The 14,354-nt window shown below is 39.9% G+C and overlaps 1 protein-coding gene across 1 annotated transcript; it reads left to right on the top strand.

The window, feature by feature from the left end:
* Positions 1-6,624: 6,624 nt before the first annotated feature.
* On the top strand, positions 6,625-13,589 carry LOC104957689 (zinc finger protein ZIC 5-like). The gene is made up of 2 exons (XM_010785345.1): positions 6,625-7,566; positions 10,101-13,589. The coding sequence occupies exons 1-2, from the start codon at positions 7,050-7,052 to the stop codon at positions 10,730-10,732; spliced, it is 1,149 nt and encodes a 382-aa protein (XP_010783647.1). The 5' UTR covers positions 6,625-7,049; the 3' UTR covers positions 10,733-13,589.
* Positions 13,590-14,354: the final 765 nt, after the last annotated feature.

The following is a 14,354-nucleotide window of genomic DNA, read 5'->3' as shown; positions in this document are numbered from 1 at the left end:
AGTACGTTTCTTACAGTGTATATTCTAGTTGTCATCGTAGTTATAAACAAGAGGGCTTATATTTCTCTCATATATCATTCCAATAACTTGCATATAGACTCTTTTTAAACTATTTTTCTTTTTGTATTTACTATTTACTTGCACTATATTTTTCTGTTTATCTGTGTTATTGTGTTGCACTGTTGGAGAAGCCTGTGACCTAAGATTTTCATCGGCATAACTACACTGTAGCTATGTTCGTATGACAAAATAAAGAATCTTGAACCTTGAACCTATAACAGTGCTTAGTGTTTAAAGATGAATATGTTTTCAAATTCCTAGGACCACCCTCTTTTATTAAAATATAATATACAATTTTTCTATCTTCTATATTGCCTTATTTAACATGTACGTATGTATGGTTCACTTATCCTGCATTCCTTGCACACTGTTCTTTCTTTTCTTTTATTGTTATGTCTTATAGTCTATAGTTATCAGATAAGTGAACCTGGAAATGTTGTGAACCCCAAAGTTTTATGATAGAAATGTAAAGTAGGGGTCCCCAGCACATAGAAACTGTCGGATGCTAACTTGCATGTTGGGTAATTTGCACAATTAGCATGAATGAATGGCATTATAGCTGTAAACAATATTAAAAAATGCAGTTTCAACCAGAGAGTTTCTATATTTATACTCTCAGTTGGCTGATTTTGCCACCTTGAGAGCGCACAAATACTGTGGTTATAACATATCTAAATAATGCTGGAATAGAAATTGAAGAGAAATTACTTTTCCACCATGCGCATTTGGTCAACAGTGGTCACATACAGTATTACACATATTTTTGAAACCTTATTTGCTTTAAAGTGTTTTCTGTATGCTACCCAGAGTATTCATTACATGTTACTTGTTAGATGCGTTTATCCAAAGCGACTTACATTCAATACTGTGGGCAATCCCCACAGGAGCAATTTAGGGTGAAATGTCTTGCCCAGGGAGACAACGCCATGCTGACTGCAACGGGGGTTTGAACCAGTGACCACCTGATCCCAACACCAAGGCTCTATCCACTGTGCCACATGCCTCCTATTCAGGGTTTACGAATTTTGTTTTTGGGGGTTACAGTTAAAGCTTTAATTCAATGTTGCATTAAGGTTTGTGGGATTTTTCTAGCCTAAAACTTTGCCTCACGATATACATTTTCTCTCTTTCTTTGCATGAATTTGCTTCCATAGGTCCTGTTGTTGTTGCTCCTTGTTTTGCTACAATATATTTCTCAGCCTTGGCATGATTGTGTGTGGAGGTTTTTGGTTTGCTCAGCTGATAATAAATGTGTGTGTTTGTCTAATATCCCTTGAGCTTTGTAAATGTTCAGAAGTTTTTCAGCAGCAGGTGGACCTTTATGCTCATTATACCGCACTGTGAATTAATTAAAAGTAAATATATAAGTCGTCATGAACACAGTTCTGTCCATCAGACAGAGTGCTGTGCCTCCTGTCATCATTAATGGACGTCTCTTTAAAATGACCGCTCAGAGGAGAGGAGTTCCTCATTTCTCTAACCGCCTGCTGCTTCCCCTCCTCTCTCCTCGGTTCCCCTCCTCGACTCCTCCTCTCGCATCTCCTGTGGGCGGGACTAAGACACAAGGATAGGAGTCGAGGAGGGGAGTCGAGGAGGGGAATTAGAGAAATGAGAAAGGGCCCCTGGTTGCGGTCGGATAGTTTAAAAATCAGCTCCTAAGTTCTAACCCTACCTTGAAAAAACCCTCAGCTCCGAGCTCGGCAGAATCTGCACCTGGCTCGCCGATAATAAATTATCATTACACCTGGGTGAAACAGAGTACATTCTCTTCGGTTCGAAACATAATCTCAGCAAATCCGACGACTTCTCAGTTGCAGTGGGTGACATAATTGTCACAAGTAAGTAGGAAATTACATACCAATATTAATCTGTTAATAAATTATAATCACCTATAAGTCATCCTTCTGTCGTCAACTTGATAAAGCCCTCGTTAATCAACAACTAAGAGTAAAGATCTGCAGCTTGGTTAACAAGGAGTAGTGGGTCACGTTAAAAACGAATCTTTATCCGTATCCAAACAGAACTTGTAGTAGGAAGGGGTGCAAAAAGGTTGTAAGTAAGTCCTTTCAAGTGTTGCAGTCGGCGGTAGCTCAACTCTGCAAGTAGGTTGAGTAAGTACATCCGTAACAAAGGTGATTAACAGGACCACACAGATATGAAACACAGGCAACATATATAAACACAACACAACCACTACTGTACGTACTCTACCATCATGAAACAGTCGAGTAGACGACGTCAACGAGACAAAAGTCCCCACAGCAGTAGGCACAGTTATTTGATGGCTTTTTACTGTAACTCCTCACACAAGAAGTTATAAATTCCCCAATAAGTCAATTCGGGCTACTCTCCCCTATGTCCGACACGTGTACAGGTAGTAATTGTCTGCAACAAATTTTCACTGCAAACTCACTTGCTCCTGTAGGGTTTAATTATGGACTCCTAGGAGACAGGAGGTCGCAGTGGCAGGAGCACAGAGAGCGAAGCCGTAGAATGCCTCCGCCTCGATTCTGCGTTCCTTCCCTTTCGCTACTCCCTTCCTCACCTCGCTAAAAACCATACACTCCATAATCCCTCCACTCCGAACTCCTCAACGGATCCTCTCCATAAAAAAAAACCCGGACTTATACCCGACACTCCTCAAGCCTACTCCCCATAAACCCTACATCCAAGCATTTCGTGGCGTCAGAAAGCAAGAAGGATATATAAGGCACATAACTTATAAGAGTGATAAGGTAGATAACGGATATGTGCAAAAGGTAAAATGCAAAGTGACGTCTCCAGTTCCTTTATCCAACTACATAAACTAAACTTTTACAAATAACATTGTACGAAACATATATAAAAACCACAATAGTCATGTCCATATAGATAACAGAAGTTTATGTACTGTTACACAATTCCCTACGTAACTGCCTCCTTTCTGAAGCAGGCAACAAAACATCGTAACAAAACACTAACCTTTACACCCAGGGGGTAAAAGCGTTAAGTAAGTATAGACCCATATCAATACTGTATATTCCTGTATAAACTGTATGTTACCGAGATAAATGTTAATGTATGTCCTAACCAAAAAAAAAATGTATAGCCTAACTACCGAATAAATCCAAGTTAAAAGATAAATCTAAACGCAAGATATATGTAAAAAGATATGGCCTGTAAATTCTGTTGGTTACAGTGTCTATGATGTCAATACATTGTCTCAGTTTTTTACGCTCATATATGTATCTACCCCCCCTTTCGACAGGTAACATTGCTGTTCAAACTCTAAACATGGTAATGGCCTCTGTCAAAACGTTAGCGAGAGGGGGGTTTCCACGGAGAAATTCTCTCCTAAACCTTCATTCATATCAAAATGAAAGGAAATGTCATCACCCTTCTCGTAAGGTGGAACTACACCGTATTACACCGCTTTGCACATAAGGGGGAAAAAACACGGTTTAGACCCAAAATGTACTAAACACCTCGGAGGGAGACCACAATACTAGTACCATAAGGAACTGGAAACCTTCTTAAAACTGTACATGTCACCCATGGTATCTCCACATCACATAGAACATTCTGGTCCGGGTAACGTTCATCGACATGAGACAGCAGATGAGGATTCGGTAGGATCCAACAGTTTTGCACCCGTCTCCACCTCCACCCAAGGTCTACTTTCCAGTTCGTCACTCACACTGGTCAAATAAAACACTACAACTTTCAAAATAAAAATCGCGGAGCTCCCGATACCATCGGTACATGCACGTTCGTATCAGTATCATGGGAACTTACTCACGAGGACGGTCTCAAAAGTCCACAAAAAACAAATGGTCTCTCCTCTAGGCCCATTTCCTTAAATCAAGAAACTTAAAATGAAAAAATAATGTAACCTACGGGTAAAACGTGTCCTCTGCCAAACCGGAGTTNGCACTGTAGATAATCAAAGTAACCAACAATGTACTGTAAAAGATCACAGTATTGTTAGTTACTGTGATCCTAGAGTCTACACTACAGTACATTGTTGGTTACTGTGATCTTTTACAGTACATTGTTGGTTACTTTGATTATCTACAGTGCATTGTTGGTTACTGTGATCTTCATCTTCTACAGTACATTGTTGGTTACTGTGATCTTCTACAGTACATTGTTGGTTACTGTGATCTTTTAGAGTACATTGTTGGTTACTGTGATTATCTACAGTACATTGTTGGTTACTGTGATCTTTTAGAGTACATTGTTGGTTACTGTGATTATCTACAGTACATTGTTTGTTACTGTGATCTTCCAGTACATTGTTGGTTACTGTGATTATCTACAGTACATTGTTGGTTACTGTGATTTTCTACAGTACATTGTTGGCTACTGTGATCTTCTACACGTTACTACTGATATTTTTAAAGTAACTCCAGAGGTACTGTAATTTTTGGTTGGAAACATGGTATTATACTCTAAAATAGTATACAGTAATTTACTGTACACAAACACTATAAATAACTGTGGATTTCACAGCCATTTTTTACAGTGTAGTCAGCAAAAATATCATAACAGGACTTTGCTTGATTGATGGATTTTATTTATGAATATAGAAGAAAGTGTAACTAGTTATTTCCATCATGGCCCTTGATGTTATAGATAAAGAGAACAGACAATCACACCTAACATGCACAAAATCCCTGATACAAAATCAACCAAAAAACAAGAACATCCTATAAATGAATAACAACATCAGGATGCAATATTATCACTCCTGTCTCTCTATCTGTAATATGTAATATTTTAATGGCATTGTGACAGGGATAAGCAGCACGAGCAGATGGTTTTAGTGGGACAGGACACTGCTCAGCAGCTTGGCGACAAAGTTCAAATCCAAGCAGACCACCACCTGTAAAAAAGTTGGTTAATGGTTGTGTGACAAACCTTGTGAGTAGCAGGTGAAACAAATGGCAATGGGTCAAGGAGGATGTTAGGTTAAAAGGGTCAAAGTTGGTCATAAATAACATGTAATAGAAAAAGATATTGCAACAGTGGTGTATAAATAATAAAGGTCATGTTAAAGTGACATGGATGAGAAAACTGTGTTGTGTAAATCATAGGGAAGTGAAGATCGGTTTACAGCAGCTGATAAGAGTTAAACGCCTAGTGGTGCAGGGGGAACCATCACTCTCCTTTCGTTTGGAATGTGAACCTCTAAAGAAAAACAGACACATACCCAGTGTGTATAACAGGTGTTACAAATCAGAATCCACATGGCATCAATGTGAACATTTGCCTAGAGGTCAATCGAGGTCATTGGTGGTGGTGGAGGGAGTATTACAATCCTTTACTTCTGCAAAAGTACAATAACACAGTAATACTCCATTAAAAGTAGAAGTGCATTAGAAATGTAAACTTAAGTTCAAGTAAAACCAATGCACCAAAATTAACATATAGTATCACAGATCAAATATTTCACAATTGGCCACATGAGACGCTTCTCTTGGTAAACTATATTACTGGATGATTTTTGGATCATTTTGAAGTATAATTATGTAACCTGTATTTATGTGAGCGATTCTTAAGGTGGACCTAATTTCAACTACCTCAGTAGTCAAATCTGGGACAAAAGATCATATTTCGTAAACTGCTCGTATGGTTTGTATTTTAATTGAAATTTTAATTGAAAAAGTAACTACACGTTAATAAATGTAGTGTAGAGGTGTAATATTTAACTGTTGAATGTAGGGAAGACAAAGTCAAAAGGAAGTACCTCAGAAATGCACCTAATACTTTATTAATTGCAGTACTTAGGAGGAATCTATTGGCAGTAAATGGCAACCCGACTCCGGATAAGCGGTAGAAGATGGTGGATGGAATATAATGTTAATAATAATGTTTTCATTATTGTCACCTGAAAGCAAGAATAGATGTGTTTTTGTTACCTTAGAATGGGCCCTTTTTATCTAAGGATATGGGTAACAGGCTACACATTGAACTGGAAGAGCAGGTAAAGGTTGGAAAACTATGGGATTTTATTTACCAAAATAATGTACATTGTTTTAGGATGGGTAACAAAATCATTAAAGGTGAAACAAAAGGTTAATATATAAGATATAAAGAAATAGACCTCAGTTATTTTTTAAGTGAGTAGTTTTTTAAGTAATATTTAATTTTGTATTTCAGAGATTTATTTAATATTTGACTTGTATGAGTATATTTCCTCCTGTTTACACCCTACTTACTGTGGGTTTCTGTGACACAGTATCAGAGTGTTATCAAAATATTTGGTGCAAATAACAAACCATTTTTGTCTGAAATATAATTATTTTATTCTATAATGACTTTTGATTCACACATATTAACTCAAGCAATTACTATTTTTCCTTACGATTACAAATGTGTTTTCTTTATATTATGATATAATAAATACATTATTATGCATTATCTAGGAATGATGATTCTCAAAATCGGGAAATTAAATCCTAGATTGTCCTACAAAACATTGAATGGTAGGGTGTCATCTTAAATTCACGTTACACAAATAGGCCTAGTGCATAGATTTTATAGCATTTATTTTTATTTATTCACTTCAACACAAATATCCATGAGATGTTGGATTGACAAATGAGTTTATCCCCATGATTAAGCCTGTGACAGGGAGTCATCACTGGGAGTGAATTTCTATAATCAGACCTCTGTGGGTCTGTTGGATGTAAATAGGAAAGGGAATGTGAGAGGACCAAACAAGGAAAGGAGACAAGGACGCCCCCCGACAGTGTTGGTTCGCGGCCCGCTGTATTTCTTCGACTCCATTCACCTCCATTCACACAGTAAATAAAAGCATGGAGGCTCTGACTGTCGGGATCTAATACCGAACAGCGGGGGGTAAGACACTGCCGCATGCGCTCTCCCTTTCACCAAAACACACAGGAAGGAAGCAGGAAAGCGACGAACGCTTGGATTGAACCTGTTTTCCGTGGAAGAGAGGACAGTAGTCGGACACAGGAGCGGGGCAGCCCGCCGCGCTGAGCATGAAGCGGGCGGCTGTAGTGGCCAGGCACAATGGCCTCGTCTCTCCGCTGGGGAACAACAACTCCTCGAGCATCGTCTCCCCGCATCAGCAGAGAGCCGCTAATATCTCCGCTTCTGCCGACAGTTGTGCCGGCGTTGGGATGGACGGCCTGCTGGATTTCTCCAAAGGCCCCACCGTGAAAACGGAGTTGGTGTGTAAATGGATTGACCGAACTTCTTCGAGACAGAGGCTGGGGCGGACGGCGACATCCGTCTGCGAGCAAACTTTCAGCTCCATGCACGAGCTGGTGGACCACGTCACCACCGAGCATGTAGCAGCGGGGCTCGAGACCCTCACTCATGTCTGCATGTGGGACGAGTGTCTGCGCGGCGGGAAGGCGTTCAAAGCCAAATACAAACTCATCAACCACATTCGCGTGCACACCGGGGAGAAACCTTTTTCATGCGCATTTCCCAACTGCGGCAAGATGTTCGCACGCTCAGAGAACCTCAAGATCCACACGCGCACGCACACTGGTAGGGGTTCATGTTTGTGTGACTGCACAAAGCGCTGTGATTCATTAAGTCATTGTGGTCTGTACATCCGTGACACCCGTTCAGACAGCAGCCCCCCGACACACAGAGAACACAGAGGCGAACAGAGACTGTTCCCAGTCTGATAGGAATCCCCTCCATGTTTACGTAGGCACAGTTCAGTACCATTTCCACATCCGGCCTTCACTGCTTCCTTATCTCCTTAAGGAATCACTGCAGCTCAGGAGTCATGCAAGGTGACAGGAAGCAGGACAAAGCAGCTGGATTTTAAACCAGGGGGGAGTGAAATTGATTCCATGCACACTGCAGAATTGTGGCTATATTTATCATTTTAATTCCAAGTCTGCATAGAAACAGTTTACAGGAGTTTTATTTATTTTTTACAAATACCCATAATCATACCCTATTTTGGAAAATTTGTGCAGAATTATGTAAACTTAGGCAGTTTCAAAAGAGAATCACAGTTTTTGTCAGTGTGCACATCCTTTGTGTATGGGTTATACCTGCAAGGTTGTGGTTTTAGAAAAAATAGAGGAATCACATGTTTTTTTGATAGAGTGTAAGGGAAGAGTGTTCATTTCCAGCAATGAACAGCCTAGACAGTGATCGTATTCTCAGGGTGTAAAACTCTCAGGCAACCAGGACACCTTAACATAATAAATGTATTAGCAATCTAATAACTGCAACTTAACACTTTATTCATTATTTTAAGAACCCAACAGATCAATCATATTTGCAGATGCCTTTCTCACTGGAGATGAATAATACATGCTAGACACGATGTGAACCATCTACCCTCATGTTAGTAAGGTATAAACAGCATAAGTTAAATCAACACCTTTATGAAACGCCACACATGAACTGATATTAAAACGGTCTGTGAGGTAGGATTCATGCAGAGCTGTTAGCTTAGACAGCAATAGCTTTATTTAGGTGGATCCAATGAACAGCCAATAAAGTGTGTGTTTAGGTAAATGTATTTTTTCAATGTCAATTTGGTAATGAAACAATGCAGTGTTTAAATTGCTTAAAAAAACGCTTGTTATTCAATTATATTTTCCAAAAACAACCCCAACCATACAAACAAAATACTGTACAATACTGGCATAGTGTGCATTACATAACTGAACATGCACATATGTGGTGTGAGGCTATAAATGAGACATTACATGGGAATATAGAAACACTACTGAGACAGTCGACAGCTAAACAGAAAAAGGGACCACCTAGACAAAGAGAATTACAAATAATAAGTATTCTAATAAATCAAATATATCCCAAAGATTTAAAGGCCCGGACCCACAAATATAATTATTAAAATATTTGTTACTCTTGGACTTTTTTAATGATTGATGTAAACCTTTTATTGGCTAGCTTGTATGCAGTTCAATGTTTGTGCTTCTGGCAACTGTAAAAATGATGAAATATAAATATAATATCATCATTTTGCAATCCCCAAAAAAATCTATTTATCAAAACCTTTTTTCAAAGAAAGATGCAAGTAGCGTGTTTCAGGGTTTTGTGTATTCTCAAAAACATATTAAGTTATTTTGGCCATTTGTCAAATCTTAACATCATTTGTAGGAAGATACTTTAGAGAACAGCACAGCTATTGTGCATTTTTTAATGACTCGAAACCTGTTAATCATAATGCATACATTAAATGGTGTCACTAATTAACAGCAAGTATTTTTTTAATAAATAAATATGATTAACAAAAACGAACTACAATAAGTTTGCTTCTCGATAATGGAGGAACCAGAGGAGAACAATCCTATCCGTCTAAAGAGAAGTCTGTGCACTTTCTGAAATGCAACCTGTGAAACACGTGGCACACACGCATGCACTGTTACAGCCAATGCTATTTCTAAAAGCCAAAACACATTGCACTGCTGAAAACCTGGAGGCTGAAAAAATAAGCTATATGCGGTGTTACTGCTTAGTTTTAACCCTGATTATTATTAATATTGTTATTATAAGACTTGGTCAAACTATCTGTTGGCATTAGAAAGCAGAGAATTGATAAATAATGTATTTCATGTATTGTTCAGAACTTTAAAATAACAGTGTCCCTATTGGTACTGAAATGTGTAATAGATGATGCATCCCTATTACATAACAACAAAGTGCATATGAAGAGCAACATAAAACCTTTTCATTTCCTCCCTCCTTTAAGATCAGGAATACACTTGCCTCTCACCTCTTTGAAGACATACAATTGCATTTATATTTGAACATGAGCCAGCTTTTCATGCATGAGAATATTCTAACATAAACACTCAGTTTGCCTTTTAAAGTCTGGTATTTTCTGTCAATCTCATACAGCACAAGGCCTACACATATACGTCAAGACTGCACCACTTTATACCATGGGTACTGAAGTAATTCAACGGTTAAATGAAAATACACTCAGGGTCATAAACTAGGTGGTTGAGGTGTCGCTTCAGCTGTAAACAAACAGCCCCCCCACCCCCCTTGGTGGTGTGATAATGGTCCGTGTGATGTTTGTGTTGCAGGTGAGAAACCATTCCAGTGTGAGTTTTGCGAGCGACGATTCGCCAACAGCAGCGACAGGAAGAAGCACTCCCAGGTCCACACGGCCTCCAAGCCCTACGACTGCAAGGCCCTGGGCTGCACCAAGTCCTACACCCACCCCAGCTCCCTGCGCAAACACATGAAGGTCCACGTCAAGTCGTCCCCTACCTCTGACCCCCAGGACATGTACGACTCCATCTCTCATCACCTCCAACAACCTCATCAGGCTCTCCTGGAGCCCCTCGACCTTAAAATCAACCGCCACTCCCCCTCCCATGCCAATTTTCACACTAATTTCCCTCTTGTGGCCAAACACGAGTTGGATCTCAGCCCTGCCAGTGACGTTGACAGTAAGCTGCTGCTGCGGAGCTCGTCTCCCATGGCGATGCCTCTGGATCTGTCTCTGTCGGGCCTGAAGAGTCAGCTGGCCCAGAGGCAGCAGAGTGGGAGGACCCCCCGCAGGAGCCAGCGCTCCGTGAACCCCGCCTTACCTCAGTTTTCTAACATTAAAGAGTGGTACGTGTGTACCAGGAGTTCAGTACCTCACTTCCCTCTACTCCACCCTGACCACATCAAATCAGAACCTATTGATGATGAGGAGTATGTCACGTAGGGTAGAGGGGCCGGTGAGTTTGGACTTGAAGAACATGTACTGTCAGACCCAGGTCAGGCCAGAGGAAGCTCCGTGGGATCAAAGGTTCTGTACATTTCAGGACCAGCAGCTGTATGGTTCAACATGAGGGCCCAGAGTAAGCTGTGATCAGAGGGAGAACTTTTTAACTGTCTCTAAAACAAAACTCAGCTCGGCCATCATCACTATCTGTGGACCAAAATCAATTGCGGCTCTAATGTTGCCAGAAAGGACAAGAGTAAATCCATCGTCATGGTTATCAAACTAAATGTTTGACAAAAACTGCGAGTTGTCCATCAGTGTTAGCTAGCTAACCTGAACTAACTAAATGGGAGGACTGTGTACAAATGGACCAGGGGATGCTGGGTACTGCTCTGCTGGCTGTTGAAGGATAGGTGTGTGTACATGATGAGGGAGACAGGTCATTGACCAATTTATCTGAGAGCTTCACCTGGATAAAGAATTGTCAAGGGCTACATCGACACTGATGGAAAGCGCTTATTGTTAGCTTACGATAGCTCTGTACACATGGTAACACAGCAGGTCCCAAACAGCAGGCGTACAGGGTGGAGCTGAGTGTTAGGCATCAGTGTGTTTTGAACAAACTAATCCGTCAGATAGTTACACAAATTGATGAAAGCAGCTTTTATCTTCTGTCAGAAACAGGTTTCATATGCTGTTGTGTGATCCAGAAAGCTCTTTGTTTGAAGCAAACAGGCCTTAACTTACCAAACATTGGTAATAACAAAAGTATTTAATGTGATGACTAACCCGACCCAGTAGCCAGCAGTGAAGCTGCAGTTTGAAGACAATAGAAGTGAACCTCAGTGGACCTCTCTGTTGGTTAGGCCCCTGCCCTGTTTACACTCCATGTACCATTTAGTCAAGACCCCAAGGTTTGCAAAATTACCATGTACACATATTGCTTTAACATGTGTATTAAGTGAAAAACATGTAGTATTTCCCTGTGATGCAGCCATAAAAGGTGGATCTTGGGTTTGAAAGCAGAGCATCAATGAATCTGGGAACCAAGCAGAATGTAATGTATGAGATTGTGGTACAGCTTGGAAAAAAAACTTCATCCATTTGAAGCAACTGCATTGAGATCACTTTAAATGGTTGATAAGTTACTTTTACTAATGTACATTATCCATCCATAGTAAGTCATTTCAGGCTGGATGTGGACCTGGGATAGGAGAGCTACCTGACACAGATAGTTTAAGTTAGTTTGGAAAATTGTTTTTAACGTTCATCTTTGGTTTCTATTCCAAGTCAGTTTGGATAACGTTGGGGTTTGTTTAAATCCTTATAATCACCCTTTTCCCAAGTTAGTAACTTGATGTGTACATTATTATTACTGATAGGACTGATGGACACAACTGCAAATAACACCCAAGTTGAATAAAACAGAATTTCCCTTTAAACAATTTAAATGATTTGAGAATGTAATTTTCAGTTTGACTACTGACAAAAATATTGAGCTAATCAGAAGTGCACGACAGAATTGTGTAATTGAAGTTTCAGCAATAATCTGTAGATATGAGCAAACAACTACCCAGTTAGGGCGTTATTCACATGATCTTCAGAGTGGAGCGGTGGTTTGCACCGTCACCTCACAGGCAGGACTTCCTGGATCTGAGTGGAGTGTTCTCCCACAATCCACACACACAAGTCAAATTCATTTGAAACTCTGAATTACCTGAAGATTTAGTTGGAAATGAAGGTGATATGAAATTACTACTTCCTCTTCCGTTGTGATTATTAACAAGGCTCATCAGATTTGAAGAGAACAAAGGCTAAAGTTACGTTTTAGGTCAAGAGATTAACATGGAATGCCATTTTAATACATAACATAAACTCAGTTCAGTCTAACCCGCCCTTCACTGCTTCCTTGTTCCCTTGAGGAATCACTGCAGCTCAGGGGTCATGCAAGGTGACAGGAAGCAGGACAAAGCAGCTGGATTTTGAACCTGGGTGTCCAGAATTAAATTGATTCCATGTACACAATCAAATTATCATTTTATTTCCCATTCTGCATAGTACTCCATTTAACCCAATCTGCATGTCAGTACACTGTGGGAGGAAGTTGGATAAAAAGCCACACTGATGGGAGAACATGCAAACTCCTAACAGAACCTGACGCTGTTAGTGCTAACCACTGCACCTCTGGAAATATTACTTCTGACAATGACAAAAGCCCACTTACTGGCTCAGCGTTCATCCATGACCATGAGATGTTCGGAAAAAAGCTATTAATGGCCCAGGGAATAAGATGTATTCACCACTAGCTGAACTGCTGAGGTGATGTTTGTGCTCACGAGACAAATGCTTTGTTCTAACCACAAGCCAACTAAATAAATCCTGGTGCTAAGTCTAATTATTCATTGACTTCAGGGATGAATCTGAAATCTACTGCCCAACAAGCTGATTGTAAGTTAGCATAGGCCGGTACCCATATAAGGACTCTGCTGCAGTACTGATGCAGGCAGAGAGAGTCAGCAGTGAGTCACAGAAACGATCAGTCAAGAGATACAAGACGAGTATAATGGATTCAAGGACTCTGTCACAAACAAACTGAACGTGTAGTACATAAGTTAACAAGTATATTTATTTGTCTGTTTTTTTAAATTATTATTAAACGTAGCCCGCGTTACTGGCTGGAGGCACTAGCAAGTTTCTGGTTACTTACTAACGGTGAGTAAAGTTGCATTTTTCATGCAGGTCCACTGGTTTACAGCAAGAGTCACATGCAGTCCTCACAAAGCAATACAAAAAAAATCTATAATGACTTTCTCATTGAGTTGTTTTTCTCATGCACATGAAAAAATGTAATTTGTTAAATAAAACATTTAAATCTTGATACCTTCGCAGTATTTTTTCAAACACACATGTAGCAGGTAACAATATTTTACAAATGGGGTTGTGACAATAGAGATAAAAAAAATGTGTTTGACTACACAATGTAGTCATTTATAACTCAACAACAAACCGCTAGAAAACGTTACGCTCAACACTACATGTTTCCATAGTAACACAATGACACTGACTGACTGTTTCTGTGTTAAGTTTAAAGGTAAAACATTAGAGAAAAGGCTAGTGTTTAACCAAACCTAATGGTGAAACATGTCCTTTGAGTTCGCTAAATTATCTTTGTGGCTTATCTTAGGTGTGTAGAGTAGCAAACATATACGCCACATTAATGGGGCCATATTCTGCTCCTTTTCAAGTTCATATTCATATTTAGTGTCTCTACTGTGACATGTCTCCATGCTTTAATGTTCAAAAAGCTCTTCATTTTTCTCATACTGCCTGTGCTGCAGTGCCTCTTTTCACCCTCTGTCTGAAACCAGAGCCCAGTCTGCTCTGATTGGTTAGCTGGCCGGCTCTGTTGTGATTGGTTAGCTGGTCGGCTCTGTTGTGGTCAACCACTTATTGATGTTCCACCCCTTACCCTACAACGTACAATGTGTTTGAAGCACAAGCCAATAGAAGTACAAGAACACAGGGATTTTAGTCTTTGCAGACCATTTAGGCCTACATGCACAAAAACCTATAGAACACTCTACAGGAGAGGGAACACCCCATAAAGCATAATAGAATAGAA

The sequence above is a fragment of the Notothenia coriiceps genome, unplaced genomic scaffold (assembly GCF_000735185.1).
Source record: "Notothenia coriiceps isolate Sejong01 unplaced genomic scaffold, NC01 NC01_scaffold00027556, whole genome shotgun sequence".
Taxonomy (NCBI): Eukaryota; Metazoa; Chordata; class Actinopteri; order Perciformes; family Nototheniidae; genus Notothenia; species Notothenia coriiceps.
The sequence above is the reverse complement of the archived record's forward strand: the minus strand, read 5'-3'. Positions and strand labels throughout refer to the sequence as shown.

Bases quoted from the DNA above. Each gene is read 5' to 3' on its own strand.
- LOC104957689 (XM_010785345.1), top strand. From the start codon at position 7,050: ATGAAGCGGGCGGCTGTAGTGGCCAGGCACAATGGCCTCGTCTCTCCG. The intron at 7,567-10,100 runs GTAGGGGTTCAT...TTTGTGTTGCAG, and splicing joins CCACACGCGCACGCACACTG to GTGAGAAACCATTCCAGTGT.